The sequence below is a fragment of the Leucoraja erinacea genome, chromosome 3 (assembly GCF_028641065.1).
Source record: "Leucoraja erinacea ecotype New England chromosome 3, Leri_hhj_1, whole genome shotgun sequence".
Taxonomy (NCBI): domain Eukaryota; kingdom Metazoa; phylum Chordata; class Chondrichthyes; order Rajiformes; family Rajidae; genus Leucoraja; species Leucoraja erinaceus.
In genome coordinates, this window is record NC_073379.1 from 28,950,072 (window position 1) to 28,975,384 (window position 25,313).

At 41.6% G+C, this 25,313-nt stretch overlaps 1 protein-coding gene across 8 annotated transcripts in view; it reads left to right on the forward strand.

The window, feature by feature from the left end:
- Positions 1–25,313, forward strand: part of cntln (centlein, centrosomal protein) — a 369,478-nt gene that overhangs the window by 61,334 nt on the left and 282,831 nt on the right. For 7 of the 8 annotated variants that reach the window (XM_055632370.1, XM_055632366.1, XM_055632367.1 and 4 more), the window contains 2 exons: positions 9,153–9,301; positions 23,348–23,510. In XM_055632370.1, the coding sequence (XP_055488345.1) occupies positions 9,153–9,301; positions 23,348–23,510 (312 nt within the window). The remainder of the gene's footprint in view (positions 1–9,152; positions 9,302–23,347; positions 23,511–25,313) is intronic. The other variant, XM_055632364.1, reaches the window with a different exon arrangement.

Consider the following 25,313-nt stretch of genomic DNA (forward strand, 5'->3'; position numbering starts at 1 on the left):
CTATCACAAAGATGTGCTTCCTCAAAAAGGAGACCAAAACTGTACACAAATACTTCAAATGTGGTCTTACCAGAGCCCTGTACAACTGCAGAAGAACCTCTTTACTCCTATACTGAAATCCTCTTGTTATGAAGACCAGCATTCCATTAGCTTTCTTCACTGCCTGCTGTACCTGCACGTCAACTTTCAGTGACTGGTGTACAAGGAAACCCAGGTCTCGCTGTACCTCCCCCTTACCTAACCTAATCCCATTGAGATAATCTGCCCCCTTGTTTTTGCCGCCAAAGTGGATAACCTCACATTTATCTATATTATACTGCATTTGCCACGCATCTGCCCACTCACTCAACCTGTCCAGGTCACCCTGCAACCTCCTAACATCCTCTTCATAGTTCACACTGCCACCCAGCTTTGTGTCATCCGCAAACTTGCTAGTGTTGCTCCTAATTTCCTCTTCCAAATCCTTAATATATATGGTAAACAGTTGCGGCCCCAACACCGAGCCTTGCGGCACTCCACTCGCCACTGCCTGCATTCTGAAAAGGACCCGTTCACTCCTATTCTTTGCCTTCTGTCTGCAAACCAAATTTCTATCCACGTCAACACCCTACCCAAAATACCATGTGCTCTAATTTTAGTCACCAGTCTCCCATGCGGGGCCTTATCAAAGGCTTTCTGAAAGTCTAGATACACTACATCCACTGGCTCCCTTTCATCCATTTTACTTGTCACATCCTCAAAAAATTCCAGAAGATTAGTCAAGCATAATTCTACTTCGGAGTCACGTGAGTGACTACGTGAAGAACCCCGTACAGCCGCACGTGCGTCATTACGTCAGACGCATTGGTGCAGGCGACCGGTTGGAGTAGCAGGAGCTCCTCCAGCCCGGTAAGTTTAAACTTCAGGTAAGCATGTTTTTCTTACCTGTTTTATTCCTTGCAGGAACCTCTTGTTCCAGAGGCTTCCTGCCGGAGGATTCGCGACTACCGAAGAGGGAACCAGCTATGGGCTGTGGGGAAACCCTGGTTCTTGCCGCGGGGGCGGATAGCTGGGGAATGTCGGGTGTCGCGAAGTCGGACACAAACGGGGTGGTCAGTGGCTTCCAGGCGCTCCGGGTGCCGGGAGGGTTTCCCTCCAATAGGCACATAGACGCTGTGGTTCCCGGGGAGGGGACCTCCAGTAGGCCGGGTGCCGGGAGGGTTTTCCCACCGATATTAATATAAATGCTGGGGATCCCGGGGAAGGGGACCTCCAGTCGGCCGGGTGCCGGGAGGGCTTCCCCCCCCGATATAATATAGATGCCGGGTGTCAGGAGGATTTTTCCCCGATATACACTTAGATACTGGGGTTCCCGGGTAGGGGAATCCAGTAGTTATGCGGCTTTCAGACCGCAGGGGTCCCCAGGAAAGGGGTTAAACGGACCGGAACGGTCAGCCCTGGTGCCGGTAGAGGTTTTTTCCCTCCGGTAATATATATGGGTGCTGGGATTCCCAGGGGAGGGGAAATCCACCAGCAATGCGGTACCCAGACCGCAGTGGTCCCCAAAGTGGTCAGTCCTGGTGCCGGGAGGGTTCCCTTCCGGTAAAGTGAAAATTGTGGAGGTTGACCAGGATGGCGCCCATTGAGAGGAGGCTCAAGCTAGATACACCCTAACAGTAGGAGTTGTGTCAGTGCGGGACTATGGAAGAGTCCGCGCCAGCAGCAGGGCTGCTTAAAGAGGATGCCGAATCTATGGCAGTGCCGGCCTATTGCTCTAGGCCGCGCCAGCAGCGCCTTGTAATAGGGCTGCTTAAATGTATGGCAGCAGCACCTGTAGAAGGGCTGCATAATGTCTTGCTCATGGAAGAGGTGAGTTTACCGGGGCATTTCTGACCCTGAAGGGTGGGCCTGTTGGAGAGGCCGCGCCAGTAGCGTCTTGTATCAGGGCTGCTTGATGTCTCCCTCATGGAGGAGGAGAACATGCCGGGTCAGTGTAAATCTGATGCCGAGGCTGAGGGTATAGCGTGGAGCATACCTCAAGGGATGAAGGGCACATGTCAGAGGTACGATTCCTGGCAGCAAGGTTGCCATCCCAACACAATGCAGTGAACACCGCTATCAGGGGACGTTAGAGCCACCCGCCTAATCTTCTATTCAGTTAAGACCTATTCCACAGGCAAAACCTGAAGGACGATGCATAAGCTGTTGGACCAATTAGGCCAACGACGAGCAAGGATTCATAGTTTAGAGGACAACGCACATCATGGCTTCATCGGCAGGAAGCGGTTCACTGAAGCTGGTAGCAGCATGAAAGCTGACCAGAGTTACTCTACAACTAAGTGAGCACGACCAAGTTGGTAAGATTTACAATTGGTTGTGCAATACACAAATGATTGAGACATTGTCATCTACTCAGAGGCATTTTAACCAGATAAACTGGATATTACTAGTATTCCAAGAAGGTTGGAATTTGGCCAGAAGAGTGTTGAGCCAGGTCCAGTATTTTAGCCAGGGTTGCCTTCGAGACAGGCTCAGAGATATGGGGAATTGTCTTTCAAGGCAAGGTCAGAATTATGGCAAAAGTTGTCTTGGGACATGTGAGAATTATCGGAACCGGGCCAGAGTTGCCGTTCAGGGCAGACACGAAATGATGGCAGGTGTGGCCTGTTCATTATGAAAGAAGGGTGATCAAACTGATTTCATAGGGTTTTCCATGTACAATGATCATCAGAGATATTTGAAGGCATTGCTATGATGAGGCAATTTAACAGTATGAAGACAATAAATCATTCAAAGGACTACTCAGAGTTCAAAAACACTTGTGATGTATTGTCTGGATTATATTTTGACGCTGTATTTGGCTAAAATCCACAGTTTCTGTCTCAAGCTACTTGAGGAATTGTTCTCTCCTATCCAGTTAAATTAAGTTGTTATCAAATGGATAGTTGGCCTGTGACTCCGTCCTGGGCAACAGATTGGAGTCAATAGAAACCTAGAACAGCCTTGTTGTTAAAACGCAGTTTCTATTCATTAGACTAACTGGCAATGTAATAGATGTGATGCAGCTGTGCAAGTGGGGGAACTGACAGCATGCTTAATGGCAAACTATAAAGGGCCATGAAGATCGTTGATAACACACCTTTGCTATTACCAGCTGAAGCTACTAAAGCCACTATGATGGACAAACGGTATTCAGCATTGCTCCAGTAGTTGATCAATAAATATGTCATTATATTGCAAAATGATGCTATGGCCTAAGGTGGGAAAATGCGAATGTCATCTCTAGTTGGAGGTGCAGGAGATTTGCATGAGTTATTAACTCTTCAGTTATTGGTATTAACTATCTATAGACCCTACGTGCATTTTGTGGGTTAAAGAGTGATTGGGCGAATATGTATAGCTGCATGCTCAACTTCATGTTGATACACTATGATGTGGCATATGATAAGTACGAGGGTGTAATCAAGTAAAAGATCCTGTAATAGGTACATAATCGCATTTGCCACTGGAGTATCATTAAGTACAGATCAATGACAACACAGAATGGGTGTTGGACCACACAGTATTAATGACATTCTGATTCAATGCAACACCGAATATAGATATGTTGTTTTCATGCAAATTCAAAGGTTGCAAAAATGTGTAGCATAACAGTGGCGAAAGATACATTCTCGCTACAAGCATGAGGAATGGTCTTTTATGTCTTCCTCCATTTTGCTTTATGAGTCGGGTCTTGAAATAAAGTCATCAAGAGCCTGCTTTAGGTTCCAGCTGTGGAATTGGCCTATGCAGTTTGATTCCCGATTTGTCGGGAATAATAATAATGCAACCTTATATGGTTATTTTAAACGTAACTTGCTGGTTCAGCCTGTGGCTCGGGAAATCAGCCGTTGCATGATAAAATCAATTTATGTTCTGCAGATTCTCAATAGACTGCTTACGGCTTGGGTTGTCACACCTATTTTTGTATGTATTCACAGTGCTAGAATGGTACCAAAAAGCAGTACTTTGCTGCTTCAGGAGATGGGAAGCATTTGTTTAATGCTCATGTTACATTTAAAATGGTACAGATTCTGAGCTATTGCAGTTCATTTAAATGGCCTTTGACAATATTGAGTTATAGGGTCATTAACTGTGCCAAGATGCTTTCCATCAGACTTACTGCAGCTAACGAGGTCCACTTTGTTGGGTTCACCTCGAATATCGAGTTAGTAAAGGATATCTTTTACACGTTTTCCCAGGATAAGTACAATGCAGTATGGGAGGTTGACATTGTGTTAACACTATTTCACCAGTGGGTTCCAGCGAATGACCGGACCTCATTAGGTAGTTATCCTCCTGGCACTAGTTAGCGCAACAGGTCACTCGCTACATTATTGTGACAGGAGAGGATGATTAGCTCTGCAAATATAGGCATAGTATTTTATGCTATAATTTATTTAAGCCGAGCAGCAGGGGTGTCAGGTCTCAAAATAGTTCAAGACATACCCAGATACCTTTCATTTTGTGGGGACACACATATACAACAATACGTCAAGGTCACCAAGAGCCTTTGAGACTCTGAGCTAACTATGATTGTTAGTTACAAAAAACGTTATAAGAACGTATCTGCTCAGATCTTGCCAGGTGTTAAAATGCAGTTGAGTTATGCAGGAGTAGATACTGATCCGGATCTCACTCCACCAGGGCTGCTATAACAGTGGCAGCAAGGGTTAATTTCGTTCCGCTGGACCACATCCTAACGGCTGTAGCGTGGTCAAACGAACAAATTTTCAAACATGTTATAATAACCCGTTGCCAGACCAGGGGTATTTCTCAACTTTATTTTATGTTCTGTTATAGGTTCCATCCTGATGAGAGATGTGACTATTGTTATTACTTATTTAACAGCATCAGCATGTTTAAATCTATGTCATGACTGTATGCATTATGAATGTTTTCCCTCATTTGTCAATGGGGCAGTTGTGGTTGTGTAGAATTGTTTCTCACGGCATGAAATCACAGAGCTTTGAAATCTTCACGCAGTCACTCACGTGACTCTGAAGTAAAATAGTAAGATTAATCGAGAACTTACCAGTTTGAAGTTTGATTTTTATTTTATGAGGTGTTACGATGAGGGACTATGTGCCCTCTGCTCCCAGCCCTCATTAAGGTAATCTGGTAGTTCTAGTCTTCTTTCACTCACTACTCATTATTATCTGTGATTTCACACCGCTGCTTTGAAGATTGACGCACGTGCGCCTGTATGAGGTTCTTCACGTAGTCCCTCATCGTAACTCCTCATAAAATAAAGATCAAACTTCAAACTGGTAAGTTCTCGTTTAATCTTACTTTTTTCCTTTCATAAATCCATGTTGACTTGGACTAATCCCTTTACTGCTATCCAAATGCCCCATTATTACCTCTTTAATAATTGACTCGCACCACCGATGTCAGGCTAACTGGTCTGTAATTCCCTGTTTACTCTCTCGCTCCTTTCTTGAAAAGTGGGATAACATTAGCTATCCTCCAATCCACAGGAACTGATCCTGAATCTATTGAACATTGGAAAATGATCATCAATGCGTCCACTATTTCAGAGCCACCTCCCTGAGGACCCTGGGATGCAGACCATCAGGCCCAGGGAATTTATCATCCTTCAGTCCCATTAGCCTACCCAATACTATTTCTCGCCTAATGAAAATTTATTTCAGTTCCTCTACCCCCTTAGATCCTCTGTCCTCCAGTACATCTGAGAGACTGTTTGCGTATTCCTTAGTGAAGGCAGATCCGAAGTACCTGTTCAACTTCTGCCATTTCCTTGTTGCCCATAATAATTTCACCTCTGTCTGCCTTCAAGCAACCCACATTTGACTTTGCTATTCTTTTTCCCTTAACATATCTAAAGAAGCTTTTACTGTCCTTCTTTATATTCCTGGCCAGCTTCCCCTCGTACTTCATCTTTTCAGCCCTTATTGCCCGTTTTGTTTCCTTCCTCCTTTCCCTATGTCCTCTGTCTTCCGGCTACTCTTTTAGTTATACATTTCTTCTTTTATTCTATCCCTAACTTCTCTTGTCAACCACAGTTGCCTCTTACTCCCCTTAGAATCTTTCTTCTTTTTTTGGAATGAAATGATCCTGCGTCTTCCGGATTATGCCGAGAAATTCCTGCCATTGCTGTTCCACCGACATTCCTGCTAGGATCCCTTTCCAATCTACCTTGGCCAGCTCCTCCCTCATGTCTTCATGGTCCCCTTTGTTCAACTGCATCACTGACACTTCCTATTTAACCTTCTCCTTCTCAAATTGCAGATTAAAACTAATCATATTATGATCACTACCTCTAAGCGGTTCCTTTACCTCTAGTTCTCTTATCAAATCTGGTTCATTGGACAACACTAAATCCAGAATTGCCTTTTCTCTGATCGGCTCCATTACAAGCTGCTCTAAGAATCCATCTCAAATCCATCAAGCTGCTCTAAGAATACATGCCATAGCTTCTTCTTCTTATCGAGTCCACACACAAGTTTAGAAGTTGTTCAGCCAGAGCTGAACACACTTCTCAGCATCTGCATACAATGGTGTCTGTCTTGTGTGCTTCTTGTGCTTCTTGTGCATGGTGGTGGAAAGATTGGTGGAACCTGGGCCACATCGTGAACGCTCTTTCCTTGACCCAATGCCATAGCTACAAACTTTGTAAATGAAAAGAGAAAAAAAAACAGATTGCAGTGAGAATTTTCAATCTATAACAAATTGTGGAACAGAAGGTTGTTTTCTATTGATGAGAGGAATCAAGCCTACTTTCTGCTCTTGGTGCATTTGAGCAAAGCTCGTATGTTTGTTCTGCATAATCCATGAGCCAGTTGTGGAATTGTGTGTTACTCTACAGTTGATCAGCCCTGTAAACTTAAGAGAAGGGTAAGAGTGAAGAGCGTTAAAAAAAATGGGAAGTGAAGAATAAATTCAGAAACATTTTCATAGATGTATAAATTTCATAAATTTAGTTTTGGAATGTTTTGTATGAATACAAGTTGCCATGATTTGTAGTGATAGAAAATATAGAATGGGAAAACACAGTGCTCTGCTGTTCAAACAGTTTTTCTGAAAAACGTTATATAAGTGTATTTTTTAGGAAGTAATTCACATTTTATTTTCCTCACTTCCACTGAAGGCCGACAGTTTGAGTTTTGCATTTGCCTAATGTATAAAGAGCAACATGGAATAGTAAAGTTGTTGATCACCATGTGGATCTGGATGCTGCTTTGAGTTGTCTTGAGTTAGGAAAATTCAATGCCAATAAATAATGCATACCTTAATTAAGCTCTGCATTAGTAAGACATGTTTAGTGTTGTGTATACAAAGGTCTCTTTAACTTTATCTTTAGTTATTTCAGAACCATTCATGAAATTTGCATTTCATTTTAATTCTCCTTCCCAGCGAAGTATTCTTGTACGCATTAAATTTCATCTCACATTGTTCTGTTCATTTATGACTATAATCCAATTTATTTTGTTATTTCTGAGCTGTTTTTTCCAATTGAGGCTTCCCTGCTAGTTGGTATGATCTGCAATTTGAGTTGCTGTACTATGATCATTGATGTAAACTAGAAACTGTTGTGATCCCAGCACCAAGCCCTGAGGCACCCCATCCCACTCTGACATAACTCCTCTTATGTGTATGTGCTGTTCCTATCCTTACACCAGTTTTTCATCCATTCCTCGGTTTCATCCCGAATCCCCACAGTTTTGAGTTTAATTAATAGCCTTTTGCATGAAGCTCCAACAAAGGCCTTTTGCAACATCACTTTTTGTGCAGGCAGTTCAATTTGAGCAGAATATTTATTTTACAAATGATCACACAGGCCCGTTGAAAGTGATCCGTGATTAGTGTACAGCAGAATTCTATAATCGTCAGCAGATCAGGGCAGAAAAAACGTGCATAGAGCATGTAATAGGATTGTTTTACTGATATTGAATAAGCATTTAATTTTAATGTTACATCTGCAGTCTTCAGGATGGCAAACTAATAGATTTTAACAAACATGATACAAATAAAAATATGGTGTTGTCAGCCTCATCAACGTTTGGTTGGGCATGTGAAGATAGTTGACTGGAAAATAAGTCAGGGCTAGAAACTCTGGCAGTGTTGCTTTGAGCGAGATGCCAGGAGGTGCAGGAGAGGAATGTTTGAAAGACCTGATTTATTTCCCCCTGCACTGTGAGCTGATGTCTGATCTCCACTCAACACCTTCTCATGAGAGGGCAGTTGGGACTTGAAGATTGAGCCTGCGTTTGCCACTGTGGCAGTTTTGCAGGTTGAAACAGCAGTGTGTTACAACACATTTGATTAAATGTAACCAGTATCAAATAATGATAAAGAGGGTAAATAATATAATAATAATAATAATAATCTTCATTGTCATTGTACAAGACAACGAAATTTTGCTGGAGCAGTCCTCCAGCTGCACAGGAATATGAGTATAAAATACGTTTAAAAAAGAACTATTAAAAAAATTAGACTATAAACATATAGGAGTATGGGCGAGTATGTGAGAGAGAGGGGGGAAATCAGTGTGGGAGGGGGATAGAGTTCAGTAGTGTCACAGCTCTATGGTAGAAGCTGTTTTTTAGTCTTGTCGTGCGGGCGCTCAGTGTCCTGTATCGTCTTCCTGAGGGCAGGGGGGTGAAGAGGCAGTGTCCAGGGTGTGTGCTGTCTCTAATGATGCCCTTGAGGATGCAGCGGGTCCGGTAGATGTCCTCCAGTCTGGGGAGCTGGGTGCCAGTGATCCTCTCAGCAGTCTTAGTGACGCATTGGAGAGCTTTCCTGTTCTCTGTGGTGCAGCCAGAGTACCATACTGTGATGCAGTATGTGAGAACTGACTCGATGGCTGACCTGTAGAAGCTCACCAGTTATTTTATTTATCTGTATGCATCACATATTACCTAAAGCCAAAACATGTTTTGGTTTAAGAAATAATCTCTTCCAAAACAAAAAATTTAGATATCGATCTATGGATGTGGTGCAACTAATATGGAGCTAGTTGGCTTCCGTGTGGGGGCATATTGGCAATACATTGTCGTTAACCCATGATTAATTTATTTCTGAGCAGTGAGGCCTTTTCCCAAATAGAGTAACTCTTAAGTTTGTCCTAAAGGATGCTGTTTTCTTACACCAACTCTGCTTGGAAATAATAGATTCTGGAGGATGACTTGAAAGAAGCCAGGAATCAAGTGGAAAAGATGCACAACAAATGTAATGACCTGTCATCTCGCCTTGGGAATCAACAGACCGAACTAGCACAAAAGGACTCTGAAGTCACTAAATTTAGGCAAGTGGCATTTTGGTAAATATAATAAGAATTATACAGTCAGTTGAATGTATTTTACTCTAATCGTTTAATTCTGGGTTGAGTTTTCGGTTGTACATTAGTAGTAAGCCATCCAATGTTGAAAAAATAGGTTTAATTGTGGATTGAGAGTATAGGCTCTCCAACTATAGGAATTATTGGTAACTGCTCAAATATTTCAGCAACTAAATATCTAGGATTTAAAAAAACACTCAAAATTTTAAGATTAAGTTACATTTTAATTACTGTTGAATTTGACAGAGCAGCAGGAACACACAAAAGCCTAGGTTAAAGGTTCAACATGCCCAGACTTTAGTTTTATGTGACAGCATGTAAATCTTTCCTGCATTAAAGCCATAGGATTAGTGGTGCATATTTGAAAAGCTGCTGAGAAATGGAAAACTCAAAAGAAAAATCTGTAATAACTTGGCTCTTTCATTCATTACTGTATAGGCAGATTGGGTGGGTGCATTAATTCGTATGAAAAGCCCAGCACTTCCTGAGAACTAGCATTATGCAAATGTTAAACCTGCAATTAAATGCAGTGAGATATTTGATCAAATTTATCTGTACTCTTCTATAGCAGTCATTTTATCCTACTAGCACACTATAACCAAAGTATTTTTATTGCATATTTTTTTAAGAAGGTAATGACTGTGTCACAGAATGCAACTAGAATAGTGGATCAACAAATGAGGATATGTATTTTTTGTAGTTGGAACCTACAGACAACATAATTCTCATTAGACATGGTGCAGAGTTTTATATGGATCCTACTATTGCCATCCTTTAATGTTGGAACTATTCTAGACATTAAAATACAAACAGAGTTCACTGGTTGATACTGTAAGCACTTGAATACCAATCTCCCCAACATCATGGCACATCCCCACAATATGATTAATATTGTTTATTTAGGGATATAGGGGTGTCTACTACTAGCTTGAATGATCTGTGTCAAATTATTGAGGTGTGTTAGCTTGCAGAGTAGGTCCAATGGTACTTTCAGTTAAGCATCAAGTTCAAACCTCCAAGCTTCATCACATTTCTAACTGTATGTTGTAATGGGACTGACAGCTTTTAGTCTTATTAACATAGTTGTACAGGATAATGGCTTTGCTCTGAGTTACCGAACTTATGCCTTAAATTGTATTAAACCAGTTTATGCTTATAATCGGTGTTTTTACATAATATTACACACTGTGAATCAAGTCACTAGGTATTTCTGTTATTCATCGTAAACAAGGGATGAGTAATATAGAACTGGAGTAATTTTGTATTGGGGCTGTTTTCTGCTTTGGACATTAAATAATACCGAGATGGACTGGTCATGGAAAATTTCTCAAAACTACCCTGAGTGAACATAGACTGCTGGAAAAAAGGCTCAATAATGCAGAAAAATTTCCATCCATTTCAATGTCGCCTACATGGTTCTGTATCTTAATGTGCACGACACAGTTGAAATAAATTGGACCAAGTGAGAGATATTCTCTCCAGGGATATATTGCATTTTTAAATTTATTTTTAATATTAAAAATCATATTTGAAATTATGCACAATAAATAAATGTTAATGATAATGTTACACATTAAGTTTTTGCCACATAAAATAGTAAGTTCTTTGTGGAAAGATAGTCAGCCAGTAAGTTGGCAGACTACCTATACGACATCTGGTTTCACTTGACCATGACAATGTTTTACTGGACTTGATCCAGGGAATCCTATGTTAGTGGGATAGAATTCTGGAAGTATGTTTTCTTCAAGTAAAAACTGTGTCATAGTTGAAGACTGTTAATTTCAGTGGCCTGGTTAAAGCACAGTTGTCTCGTTTATCAAGCTTCTCCATGTAAACAAAAGCAAAAGGCAGGGATTTAATTTACCCATTTCCCCCTGCTAGGAATGCCCTCATTAATCACATATTCACCTAATGTCATCTACACCCATTTCCGAGAAAATGTTTGGTATAAAATGTCTTAGTTTTGTCTTGGCCTTCTTTAAATCTTAATCAATATTGCTAAAATGGGTTATTATCATATTGCTGTTTGAGAGAGAATGCTGTGTTCAAATTGGCTGCCAAATCTCTTAAAGTACGACAGTCACTGCACTTGGGGGAAAAAAACCCACATTATCTGTGAATCATTCTGACTTCCTTCGGTCATGTAAGGTATGAAAGTTCATCTTCCATTTCATCTTAGATGACTTTGTGTAGGTTAATCAAACCAAATATTGGACAGTTTTATAACAGATATATTTTATTAAGAATATTTAAAGTATGAATGTGTGAATGTACACATGTTTGAAAATTTAAAGGTTCGTTCAGTGTGGATGTAAAAAGGATGCATGTGACTGCAGCATAATGTAAAACTTTAATTGTACTGCCATCTACAGAAAGTAAATCAGCTCCAAGCTGATGAATGATATATATTAAGTTAACTGTAAGCGGTAGACTTTTCTGTGCCTCGTGCTATGCAGGATATAATTATGTATGTGAAATATTTTAAATGAAGGGATAATTATTGTTAATCGGACTTGGTTTAAAATTTTGTTTGCATAATATGCCAGCTTAATTTGATTATTGTGTCAGTAAAATCTTTAGTTAGTAATACTTTTTTTTTTAAGACTATGGTTTTTTTCCCGAAGCAATAAACTGCAATGATCTTTAGTCATCAGACATTAAACATTTTGAAGTATTTGCACTCAGTGTTGATGTTAGCAATGCGGGCCCATGTGGCTAACACTTGCTTTAATATATTTTAAATATTTTCATGTTTCACTGTTTCTTATGAAGCAACTTTATGTTTTCTTCCCTTTTCATCAATTACGGATATCAATGTTTAAATACCAGCATTTAGAATGTATATTTATTTGATACTGCTATCATGTACATTCACTTTGGAGGAGCAGGAAACTGAGTTTTCATTTAAAAACTTGTAAAAAAAAATGCATGTCTTTTACAGAAATTGCAATTGACTTTGTGATGCATTGCAGTACAAAAACAATAATATTGTAAAATATACATTTTTTATCTTTTATCTTTATATTCCATTAAGCCATGTTCTCATACTTTTTAATATTCACATTCAATGAGGAATTGAAAGTTATGGAAATTCAAAGTTATGAAATTTATATATTTTAACTTGTGTTGCATTTCTCACAATTTAAAAGATATGGGTTTTTGATGGTTAGTCGTTTCCTATAATTTAAAGTGAATGTAATGGCAATTCATGGAATCCATAATGGAAATTCTATGCTGACACCCCATGTTGATCAAAACTCGTCTAGAAGAAAGTTTGGCTGTTGCTTGAAGGAGCTTTTCTAAATCAGTATTTATTAGATGAGCGGAAACTATTCAAAATGTTCTGGAGTAATTCCTTGGAAATGAGGGATCACATGACATCTAACCTTATTCTGCATGACCTATTTAGGTTGGCATTTGGATGTCCCCATTCTTTAATTGGAACAAATTGTCAGCTGGAAAACATTCTATTCTCTCATCACCTTTATCCACAATCAAGTCTCTATAGGTCTGAGGAACATGCACTCTGTACATGTAGTGGGCAATAGCAATCTGGGAGATCAATACGCATAAATCTGTCTTGATATTCTTTTCTGCGTCTTGCAACTGTAAATGTCTACACTATGCCTCGGCTTCTTAATCAGACAGGGCTGAAGCTCACGAGTTATTATTCTTTATTCCTGCAGATCCAAAACAGTACTGTGAAAACAAGGAGCACCCTGAAGTGTGAAGTTTCTCTATGTAAACCTAGTTGCCAGATCCAACCATCGATTTAGTTGATTAATGCTGTACTAACCCCAATACCTGCTGTGCTGCTGTCAGTGCAGCAACCAGTATTCAGATTTAGATTCAGATTCATATTCAACTTTAATTGTCATTGTCAGTGTACAGTACAGAGACAACGAAATGCATTTAGCATCTCCCTGGAAAAGCGACATAGCATATGATTTGAATAAATATTTACATTAGCATATATACAGACATAGTGTTTTTCCTGTGGGAGGAGTGTCCGGGGGGGGGTGATTGGCAGTCACCGAGGTACATTGTTGAGTAGAGTGACAGCCGCTGTGAAGAAGCTGTTCCTGGACCTGCTGGTCCAGCAACGGAGAGACCTGTAGTGCCTCCCGGATGGTAGGAGGGTAAACAGTCCATGGTTGGGGTGAGAGCAGTCCTTGGCGATGCTGAGCGCCCTCTGCAGACAGACTCAATGGAGGGGAGCGAGGAATCGGTGATGCATTGGGCAATTTTCACCACCCTCTGCAAGGCCTTCCGGTCGGAGACAGAGCAGTTGCCATACCATACTGTGATACAGTTGGTAAGGATGCTCTCAATGGTGCAGCGGTAGAAGTTCACCAGGATCTGAGGAGACAGATGGACCTTCTTCAGTCTCCTCAGGAAGAAGAGACGCTGGTGAGCCTTCTTGATCAGAGTTGAGGTATTGTGGGTCCAAGAGAGGTCATCGGAGATATTAATACCCAGGAACCTGAAGCTAGAAACACGTTCCACCTCCGTCCCGTTAATGTGGATGGGGGTGTGCGTGTCGCCCCTGGACTTCCTGAAGTCTACAATGAGCTCCTTGGTCTCCTTGGAGTTAAGGGCCAGGTTGTTGTCAGCGCACCATGCTGCTAAGTGCTGGACCTCCTCCCTGTAGGCCAGCTCATCGTTGTTGCTGATGAGGCCAATCACCGTTGTATCATCTGCATACTTGATGATGGTGTTAGTACCATGTACAGGTGTGCAGTCGTAGGTGAAGAGGGAGTAGAGGAGCGGGCTCAACACACAGCCCTGTGGAACGCCGGTGTTCAGGGTGAGGGTTGAAGAGGTGTGCTTGTCTAACCTCACAGACTGGGGTCTGTTAGTTAGAAAGTCCAGTATCCAGTTGCAGAGGGAGGGATCGATGCCCAGGTTACCGAGTTTGGTGATCAGTTTAGATGGTATAATGGTGTTGAATGCTGAGCTGTAATCGATGAACAGCATTCTTACGTAAGTGTCTCTGTTGTCGAGGTGGGAGAGGGCGGAGTGAAGTGCCGTTGAGATGGCATCCTCTGTACTCCTGTTCTTGCGGTAGGCAAACTGATAGGGATCCAGTGTGGGTGGTAGGCAGCTTTTGAGGTGTGCCAGGACCAGCCTCTCGAAGCACTTGGTGATGATGGGGGTAAGTGCAACTGGGCGGAAGTCGTTGAGCCTTGCCGCAGTGGAGTGTTTTGGCACAGGTTGTATGCAGTGCTCCAGGCAAGACTAACAAGTACACTGTACAAATTGGAGTGCTTGCTGTCTGACTAAAAATCTCAGGTTCCTTTTTTAACGTGTCATATAATATCCTGGTCGATCAACAGTTAATCTTCGGTAGTCCTAGTTCCTTTCATGCTTACTGGAAGAGTATGATTTAATAAAGATTGTTGCTGTTAGTTATTTTTTTCTGGTGTTGAAACTCTGTTTTGACCACAGTGCATGCTATCGTGTAGTTGTCTACTCAGGATCTATTCAGGATTTACTGCGATGATTAACGTGTTATTATTAAATCCTGTTAAATTTCAAGTCTTAAATCTTTTACTGCTCCTACACAGGCCCAATCATGTCTTACTACCTGAATTTGACTAATAATGCAAGCTGAAGAATGGTATTGGTCATATCTGGAAACTAGTGTTAAGGAATATTTTTATAAATAAGTTGTGAATATTTAATGTTATAACATCATTGTATGAGTAAGTGTTAACATTTGGTTAGTCTGCAATTAAGTATACACCCTTGTGAAGCTCCTGCTGTCATCGAAACAAATTATAGTTGGAACATTTGAGGACAGCAAGACTGGCTCACACACCATGAAGAGCTTCTGCATATGTTCCACTGTATCACCTTAAGTGATTTCTATACTATTACTGCCCCATACCTGGGAAAAACGTTGGTCTTTGCAACCTGAACTGTGCCTTCCCCTGCTACTATTTCCACTGAGAGTTTCTAGCTCTTTGGCCTATGGGACATTTTAATAGATTCTGTTTCACAGCTGATTTTGTTTTAATCGTATTTTATTTGCATTAGACATAAGAGCTTTGTGGTAGAAAGCCACAAAATGAAGTTGCTGCTGATTAGTTGAATGATTTCCGTGGTTATAATTTGATACTGGTGGGTGTCTTTGATTTGTCAATAAGCTGCAGTCTAAGAATAACGTGTGAATACTCGTAAAGTTTGATCTGGTGGTTTCAAACTTATGATTACCAGAAGAAAGTCATGTAAAAGGGAAGTCTGCTATTTGCTATCTTGGACTCAATCCCATCATTTTCGGTTTTGAAAAGATCTGAGATTAAGATGAAAGGATGTCTGAATAAGATGTGGGCGGGAAGCGTGGCCAACAGTCATATTGTAATCTGCCCAGTCATGTTCATTGTGGTGATTAGCAGTCCATGTTGTCACAAGAAAGGAACGTGTGACAACTAGTTTGGAACGTTTATCAGTTAGTCATTTAATGTACTCAGCAGTTGTGGTGATAAACTGCAGCAATACAGCCATATTTAATGTGTCCTGGTCAGCTTTTAAAACTTTCAGTCGCAGTGCCCTCCATAATGTTTGGGACAAAGACCCATTGTTTATTTATTTGCCTCTGCACTCCACAATTTGAGATTTGTAATACAAAAATCACATAGTTAAGGTGCACATTCTCAGATTTTATTAAAGGCCATTTTTGTTTCCATATTGGTTGCACCATGTAGACATTACAGTTGTGTTTATACATAGTCCCCCATTTCAGGGCACCATAATGTTTAGGACACATGTCTTCACAGGCGTTTGTAATTGCTCAGGTGTGCGTTAATTGCCTCCTTAATGCAGGTATAAGAGAGCTCTCAGCAGCTAGTCTCTCCTCCAGTCTTTGCATCACCTTTGGAAACTTTTATTGCTGTTTATCAACGAGGACCAAAGTTGTGCCAATGAAATTCAAAGAAGCCACTATGAGATTGAGAAACAAGAATAAAACTTTTCGACATCAGCCAAACCTTAAGCTTACCAAAATCAACTGTTTGGAACATCAGAAAGGAGAAAGAGAGCACTGGTGAGCTTACTGACCACAAAGCGACTGTCAGGCCAAGGAAGACCTCCACAGCTGATGACAGAAGAATTCTCTCTATAATACAGAAAAATCCCCAAATACCTGTCCGATTGATCAGAAACACTCTTCAGGGGTCAGGTGTGGATTTGTCAATGGCCACTATTCGCAGAAGACTTCATGAACAGAAATACAGAGGCTACACTGCAAGATACAAACCACTGGTTCGCCGCAAAAATAGGATGGCCGGGTTACAGTTTGCTAAGAAGTGCTTAAAAGAGCAACCACAGTTCTGGTAAAAGGTCTTGTGGATAGATGAACTTATATCAGAGTGATGGCAAGAGCAAAGTATGGAGGAGAGAAGGGACTGCACAAGATCCAAAGCATACCACTTTATTTGTGAAACACGGTGGTGGGGGTGTTATGGCCTGGGCATGTCTGGCTGCTGAAGGTACTGGCTCCGTGTGCGGACGTGGCGCCGACGGACGAGAAGCCGAAGCAAAGAAGTCGAAACCAAAAAAGAGAATGGAAACGAGGCCGAAACGCCAATAAACCGAAAGAGTACAAAGACGAAACGCCTACTAACCGAAAGGATGGGACGCCTAAATGCAAACTAACCGAAATGGCGGGACGCCTAAAAGCCAATGAACCGAAAAGCAGCGTCACCTAAAAGCAAACTTATCGAATGGCCGCTCTGTCGAAATGCCACCTACCCGAAAGGCAGCGTCGCCTACACTCCACCGGACCAACTGCCGCACAACAGAAAACTCCAATAACGGACATGACGTTGCCGGAGGGCAGGACTTGTCAGCGATTGGTCCAGACCCCCCGCGTCCATCACATCACTGTGAAGGAATAAATATTGTCCCACACCTCCGCTCCACCCAACCCGCAGCCCACAGAGGGTGGCCGTGGGAGAGTGGGGGCTGTCCCGAGGGATGCGCACTTTCGGCCGCTTTCAACTTGGTGCTTGGGTTCAGATTGCCCAGTCACCTATGGCTTGTGTCGGAAATGGATCCCCATGCTCCTGTCTCCCCCTTCTCTCTCCCCTCTTCTCTCTCTCCCCTCTCTCTCTCCTCCTCTCTCTCCTCTCCTCTCTCTCTCTCTCTCTCTCTCTCTCTCTCTCTCTCTCTCTCTCTCTCTCTCTCTCTCTCTCTCTCTCTCTCTCTCTCTCTCTCTCTCTCTCTCTTCTCCTCTCTCTCTCTCTCTCTCTCTCTCTCTCTCTCTTTCTGCCTCTCTCACTCCCCTTCTCACCTTCTCACTCCCCTTCTCTCTCCCCTCTCTCTCTCCTCTCTCTTTCCTCTCTCTCTCTCCTCTCTCGTTCCTCCCTCTCTCCTCTCTTTCTCTTCTCTCTCTCTCTCTCTCCTTCTCTCTCTCCTTCTCTCTCCCCTTCTCTCTCCCCTTCCTCTCTCTCTCCTCCTCTCTCTTCCCCTCTCTCACTCTCCTCCATGCTCTCCCTTCTCTCTCTCTCCCTCTCTTCACTCTCTCTCTCGCTTCTCTCTCTCTCTCCCACTTCTATCTCTCCTCCTCTCTCTTCCCCTCCTCTCTCCCCCCTCCTCCCTCTCTCTCTCCCTTCTCTCTTTCTCTTCCACTTCTCCCTCTCCTCCGTCTCCACCCGCGGAAGCGTCCCACAGTCACTGATCGGACTGCATCACTGCATCACCATCGGACCCCCACCACACCAGGGTGATTTCCCCCCCCCCCCCCCCCCCCCCCCCGACTTCAAACAAGTGCGCTCAAATTGAAATCTCACATCTTTGCGAGGGAGGGATGGAATGGATGTAATCACCGGCCAAAGCAAAGGCTGTTTGGACAGGGAAATAATACCAGTTAATTAACCAAAAACTTGCAGTGGTCCATGTGAAAATGCACCACCTACCAACAATGAAGGCACTGTGAAACCAGCGGCCACAAGCCCTTCCCATGGGACGGGGTTTCAACTCGGCATTAAAAATTAAAGCAGTGCTACATTAATTTAAAAACAAAAATGTTACATGTATAAATCGTTCTTACATTCGGGAACATGGTTAATTAACTGGTATTCCATTCCATCCCTCCCTCGCAAAGATGTGAGATTTCAATTTGAGCGCAATCGTTTGAAGTTGGGGGGTGGGGGGGGATTCACCCTGGTGTGGGGGTTGGTGTTCGATGGTGGTGCATGTGACTGTGGGACTCTCCCGCCGGTGGAGACAGAGGAGAGAGATAAGGGGGAGAGAAAGAGAGAAGGAGAGAGAGAAGGGGGAGAGAGCACGGGGAGAGGAGGAGAGAGAGATGGGAGGGAGAGAGAAGGGAGAGAGAAGAGGGGGAGAGAGTGAAGGGGAGGGAGAGTGAGAGAGAAGGGAGAGAGAGAAGGAAGAGAGATAGAAAAGGGGAGAGAGAGGAGGAGAGAGAAGAGGGGAGAGAGGAAAAGGAGAGAGAGGGGGGGGGAGAGAGAAGAGGGGAGAGAGAAGGGGGAGACGGGAGCATGGGGGTCCTTTTCCCACACAAGCCATAGGTGACTGGTCAATCTGAACCCAAGCACCAAGTTGAAAGCGGCTGAAGGTGCGCATCCCTCCGGACAGCCCCCACTCTCCCACAGCCACCCTCCGCGGGCCACGGGTCGGGTGGAGTGGAGGGAGATGTGGGACAATGTTCATCCCTTCACAGTGATGTGATGGATGCGGGGGTCTGGACCAATCGCTGACAAGTCCTGCCACCCGGCAACGTTTGTACGTTTCGACAGAGCGGCCATTCGGTAAATTTGTTTTTAGGCGACGCAGCTTTTCGGTTTGTTGGCTTTTAGGCGTCCCGCCCTTTCGGTTAGTTTGCATTTAAGCGTCCCATCCTTTCAGTTAGTAGGCGTTTCGTCTTCGTACTCTTTCGGTTTATTGGCGTTTCGGCCTCGTTTTCATTCGGTTCTTTGGCTTCAACTTCTTTGCTTCGGTTTCTCGTCCGTCGGTGTCACGTTCGGGTACCTACTGGCTGACTTAAATTCATTGATGATACAACTGCTGATGGTAGTAGCATAATGACTTCTGAAGTGTATATCCACATCCTATCTGCTCAAGTTCAAACAAATGCCTCAAAACTCATTGGCTGGCGGTTCATTCTACAGCAAGACAATGATCCCAAACATACTGCTAAAGCAACAGTTTTTCAAAGCTAAAAAATTGTCAATTCTTGAGTCGCCAAGTCTGTTCTGAACCCAATTGAGCATGCCTTTTATATGCTGAAGAGAAAACTGAAGGGGACTAGCCCCCAAAACAAACAAAAGCTAATGATGTCTGCAATACAGGCCTGGCAGAGCATCACCAGAGAAGACACCCAGCATCTGGTGATGTCCATGAATTGCAGGCTCCACGCAGTCATTGCACGCAAAGGGTATACAACAAAATACTAAACATGACTACATTCATTTACATGACATTGCAGTGTCCCAAATATTATGGTGCCCTGAAATGGGGGGGGGGGGAGACTATGTATAAACACTGCTGTAATTTCCACATGGTGAAACCAAAATGTATAAAGATGTCCTTTATTAAAATCTGACAATAAATAAATGATGGGTCTTTGTCCCAAACATTATGGCAAGCACTGTAATTTCCAGAATTCACTTACAGTTACATGCTCTGGTCATATTTCTTTCCATGTTTACATAGTTTTGTTAGTTTCTTAGTTATTTGAGCTTCATGATGGCCAGAAGCAAATTTGGAAGAAAAAAAACCCTTTCTGTCTGCAGACCATGCCAACTTGCCAATTATATTGATCATGAAAAATTATATTTAAAATAATTTTTAAATGATTCTAAATTTATTGTTGCCATTCTGCAGGCTTTAAAACACATTAACTTTGGCATTTTCTTCTCAGGCCAAGTAATTTCCTATTTTACTTGTAGAATTGACACTTTCTTGAAGGAGTTAGTGATAAAATGAATCGTGGTGCTAAACACTGGCTGCATTCTCTAATTTAGTGCCTTTATGTTGCTTATCACCACCTTTTAGATTTTTTTTTTCATTTATGTCTGTCATTTGCTTTACCAGCTGGTTGCTACCTTCCTATAATAATATACTTGATCTTCCATGCTGTTGCTCACAGACAAGGAAAGGTTATGTGTCCTTGTATCCCAAGAGAGTGCGGAGCCGACTGTTTAATACGTGTGGAGCAACCATGCATACATGCTTTTCACTGGAGACTTAAACATGTGCTTTAATGTTCGATGAGGAACAAGGACATTTTTGAAATTTGTGGTCTAGCCTTGGATGTTTAAAAATTATATACATACACCCAAAATATCCTGTTAACATAATGTTGTTTGCTGGTTGTTATGGGTAAATGGTGCATAACCGTGTGGTTAGATGCCTTACGATTGATGACTGATAGTGGCATTCCTCTCTAATTTAATTTTACTTTAGAAATACATTGAAAAGCTTCAGGTCGGCTTACTTTTTTGGTAGACATGATATAAACTCAAAATCCTGTCCATTTCAGACTAAGTATCCTTTTAATGGCATGATGAGCATTGATACTGTCGATCAATCTTTCTGACATTGAAAGTTGACCAATGATAGTGGAGTTTTATTCCTTTCAAATGCTGGAGATTTAAAAAATGTCAATAATTAAAAGGTTTTTAAAATAAAAACAGAAAATGCTTGATATACACAGCAGGTCGGTGGCACAATAGCTGGTAGCACCGCTACTCTAGGGCCTTCAGGGGCAGCACAAAGACACAGCTGGTAGAGTCTCTATCTCACAGAGCCAGAGACAGGAGAATCCTTAAAGATGTCTATGTGGTATTTAAATTCAGGAGGATCAGTGGAGAACAAATCCGTTTATATTTCAGGTGGATAATCTTTCACCCGAACTGGGACATGTTGGTGATAAAGTTTAAAGTTGCAGGAAAAGTGGGAAGAAGAATTGAGATACAGGGAGAGAGTGAATTACTTAAATGATGGTGGCGGCATTGGTTAAAAGTGGTGGTAAAAACAAGTTGATAATAGAAGGAATGTTTGTAGAGGTGTTAATAGAAACAAATAAATGAAATATGAATTTCTCAGAAGAGGAGAGAGGAAAAACTACTTTTGAAACGTGAGAAATAATGTGGTTGATTATTTGAAATTATTGCATTTGGTTTTGACAGGCTATAATATGGCTAGTTGCAAGATGAGGATTTTCCTTGTAGTTATTTTGAGCTTTGCTGAAATAATGTAAGAAAACAAATGGGCCTGATAGAAATGGAATGGGGATTAAAATGATTGGTAACTATTGAATGGATCGGAGGCATCCTGCAAAGCAATCAACCACTGCATCAGTTTCTATAGTGACTAAATCATGATAAACAAATGCAATATGCTGAATCTTTTGAAATATAGTGAATTGCGGTGTCACGTGGAAGGAGTGCTTGGGTTCTTGAATGATAGGAAAGAGGAGAGATAGAAAAACAATTATTCAGAACCTGCAAATGCAGTGAGAATGGGGAATGGGTGTTGGTAGAGATGGAAGAAGACCTGTGTGACCTGGCATAAGTAGATCTTTTGAATAGCAAGGAACATGTGACTGAATAATGTACATCTTGTTAGAAGTGTCAGATGTTCCTGAGGATGATCCATGGAATGTGGGGAGGTGGGAATGAATATGTGGATAAGGGGAACCTAAACTCAGAGGGGACCATGCCTTTGCTGTGTCGGCTCCGAGATTGTGGAATGAATTGCCTCTGCACGTTAAACAGGCCCCTTCTCTAGCTGTTTTTAAGTCGCTCCTGAAGACATATCTATTCTCCGTGGCCTTTGTAGACCAGTAAGGTGTTGAATTGTTTATTTACTTTATTTGCTTGGTTTTGCTGCGAGGTTCGTACTCGTGTTTTATGTATTTTAATTTATTGTTTGGATTTTCGTATGTAATTTATGCGCCTCGTGTTAGCTGTATGTTCTGTTGTTCTGCCTGTTTTATGATGTCTTGCTTGTTTTCTTTTTTCTGTACAGCACTTTGGTCAGCTTTGGTTGTTTTTTAAGGTGCTTAACAAATAAAATTATTATTATTATTATTAAAAACTGTAAAGAGCAGAGGGCATTGGAGAAGGTGTGGAAAATAAAACAGTTGTGAGAGTCCATTACTATTCTTCTCTCTGCCCCTTCTGTTTCTTTGCAACTGTACATTCAACTTTTACAATTTTAACTCAGTTTCTGTTTCCACATACCTGAAACAGCTGAGTATTCATTCTATTTCTCTTCGATATCCAACATCTGCAATATTTTGCTTTTCATTTTGTTTTACTATTTCTTTCATTTTCTCTTCCTATCCTCCTTTCCCTCTTATTTCTCTATCTGTAACCAATTAAACATTGAATCCATGTTGTGCAACCTGATTGGTAATGGAGAAACCCTGTTGCATCCCATGTTAATTCAGATCCATAAAGCCTGCTCTCTATGCCGCAGCGTTATTAAATCGCCGTTTTAGCAAGATTCCCTACAAAGAAGTGTAACATTCTAAAAATGTAAGGCCAAAACTGTCCAATGACAAATAGGATACAATAGTAGACATGACACAATCTGGATTTGCATGGCAAATACTCAGCAAAAAACATTGGAGATCGAATGATGAAGGGGAGGTAGTGGTCAGTGGTCAGCTCAGTTAATTTCTGAAAAGGCAAGCTGTCGGCCGATTCTTTGAAAGTCGTATGGTAAGATAATGAACATATTTTGAGAAGTCCATTTTAAAATAATCTTAATGGGTTCATGAAGAAAACAATCTGGGATCTGTTAAAAAAAAAATGGAAGTTTCTGTCCACATAAAGATGGTTTTCCTAGATTCAGCCAATGAAGTTTATTCATGGTACATGTATAATAAAATGTTAGCATTGATTGGTTTGTTAAATGTTGTTTGTCAGTCTAGTTGGTGGTGATGTCAAAAACCTATAATGTTGAGTTCCCAATTAACCATCAATTTAGTAATTGTGTTTCTGCAGCTGTCAAGAGATTATATTTATATTTTTTGTTCATAAATACTTCACACAGGAAGGAGTTACTGGACTTGCAGGGTTTGTACAAAGAAAGCATTGATCATGCAGCCCAACAAGCTGAACTCATCCAACAACTACAGGCACTGAGCCTAGAAACCCAGAAGGTGATGAGGAATCAGGAGGATGCTTATGCTTCAGAGACTAAGACTTACCAAAAGGTTAGTGGAAACATTACTGTTAGCAAAGTCAATTTTTAATAGTTTCAAATAGTTTTTTACTTTTGGAAATCACATGGCACTTTCATAGACTCATACATGTTGAGGGTACTTTGCTGAGTTATTCCAGCGTTTTGTATCTTTCTTTCATTTTTGAGCAGCATCAATGAATATTAGCAGAAGAGATTTGCCTTGTCAGTTTCCAAAGTAAAACTCTTCAGTGGCCTCCTGTTGTGAACTCACTGCTGTATTCTTAAAGGTAATGTATCTATTTGATTACTGATAGGAGCTCAGCCTAAATAGTTTTGTTTTGAAATCTGGTTGCCTTTTGAATTAACTAGTTGCTCCCCCTATTCCATAATCCTGAAGATATTTGCATTTCTGTAATCATCACTTATCTGGAAAATTGTTTAAAAGATTTTTGGAAGAATTTGGTTAAAGTTGGATTTTTAAAATCAAGCCTTCCATAACCCACAGAGCCTTCAATGTTTTTTTTGTTGTTGTCGCGTATGCACTGCATAGTGAAATTCTTGCACCCGTTGACATATTTCTGCGCCATTTAAAAATAAAAGTCAAGTGCCCGGGCCACATGCTGGATGTACTGGAGCACTCCCGATCCAGGTAAGCCCTAGGCTGCTACAGGGCCTCCTCCATCTCCCTCGGCCAGCTTGGCCCACCAACCGATATCCCTCTCCTTGTCCGACTGCCTCTGTGTCTCAGGAGGCACCTCCTGCAGCTGACGTTGAAGGCGCTGCAGGCAATACCTCAGCTCCTCACCTACTAGTTCATTCCTTTGTAGTTTACTTCAAATATATAGTTGTTTCATTGGACAATGGGAGAGATAAATATATTTTATGTCCCCCTTTAACTTTCTAAATAGCCTTCAACTAATATATTGAAGTCATGCCTATCAACCAGAGGTATCAGCCAGGTAGTGTAGGAATGCACTAATTTCTGGCATTGTTTTTGGGTAACTGACATTTTAAAATATTCTGAAATCATCATGTGTGCCATGTGGTTTTTAAACAGGCCCACCGAGCCCGCACCGACCAGCGATCACCTTGTTCGCTGTTTTCAGTGTTAAAGAAAGAAAACTTGCATTCTGCACTAAGCAGAATGCCAGTTTTCTTTCTTTAACACCTAAAACAGTGAACAAGGTGATCGCTGGTCGGCGCGGACTCAGTGTGCTGAAGGGCCTGTTCCACGCTGTATCTCTAAAGTCTAAAATATTCTTACGTATTGTGGTTTTTCATCCTGCCAACGTTCAACATTCAAGACTGTTTAATTATCATATGTACCATCAACAGAACAATGCAGCAGCATGACAGGATAGTTAACACAACATACACAAATAATAATAATAATCAATAAATTAATAACTACAAATCTAGAGCAAAAAAGCCCGTAGCTCTTAATGAAATCAAAACCGTCCACTGATGTTCATAGTTGAGGTTAGTGTTGTGCAGTGTTTAAGAACCTAATGTTCTTGTTGGGAAGAAGCTATTCTTGAATCTGGTAGTTACAATTTTCAGACTCATAAACCCTCCTGATGGTAGGAGTGAGTACACTCAGGAATGATGTGGATCTTCAATAATTTTGACTGTCTTTTTGAGGCAAGTGGGAATTGTGGACTTTCGATAGAAACAACAAACTGCTAATGCTGGTTTACACAAAGGGATACAGTTTACACAAAGGGATACAAAGTTCTGGAGTAACTCAGTGGTTCAAGCAGCATCTATGGAGAACAAGGATAGATGACATTTCGGGTCAGAGCCCTTCTTCAGGCTGATTGTAGTGGGGGGGGGG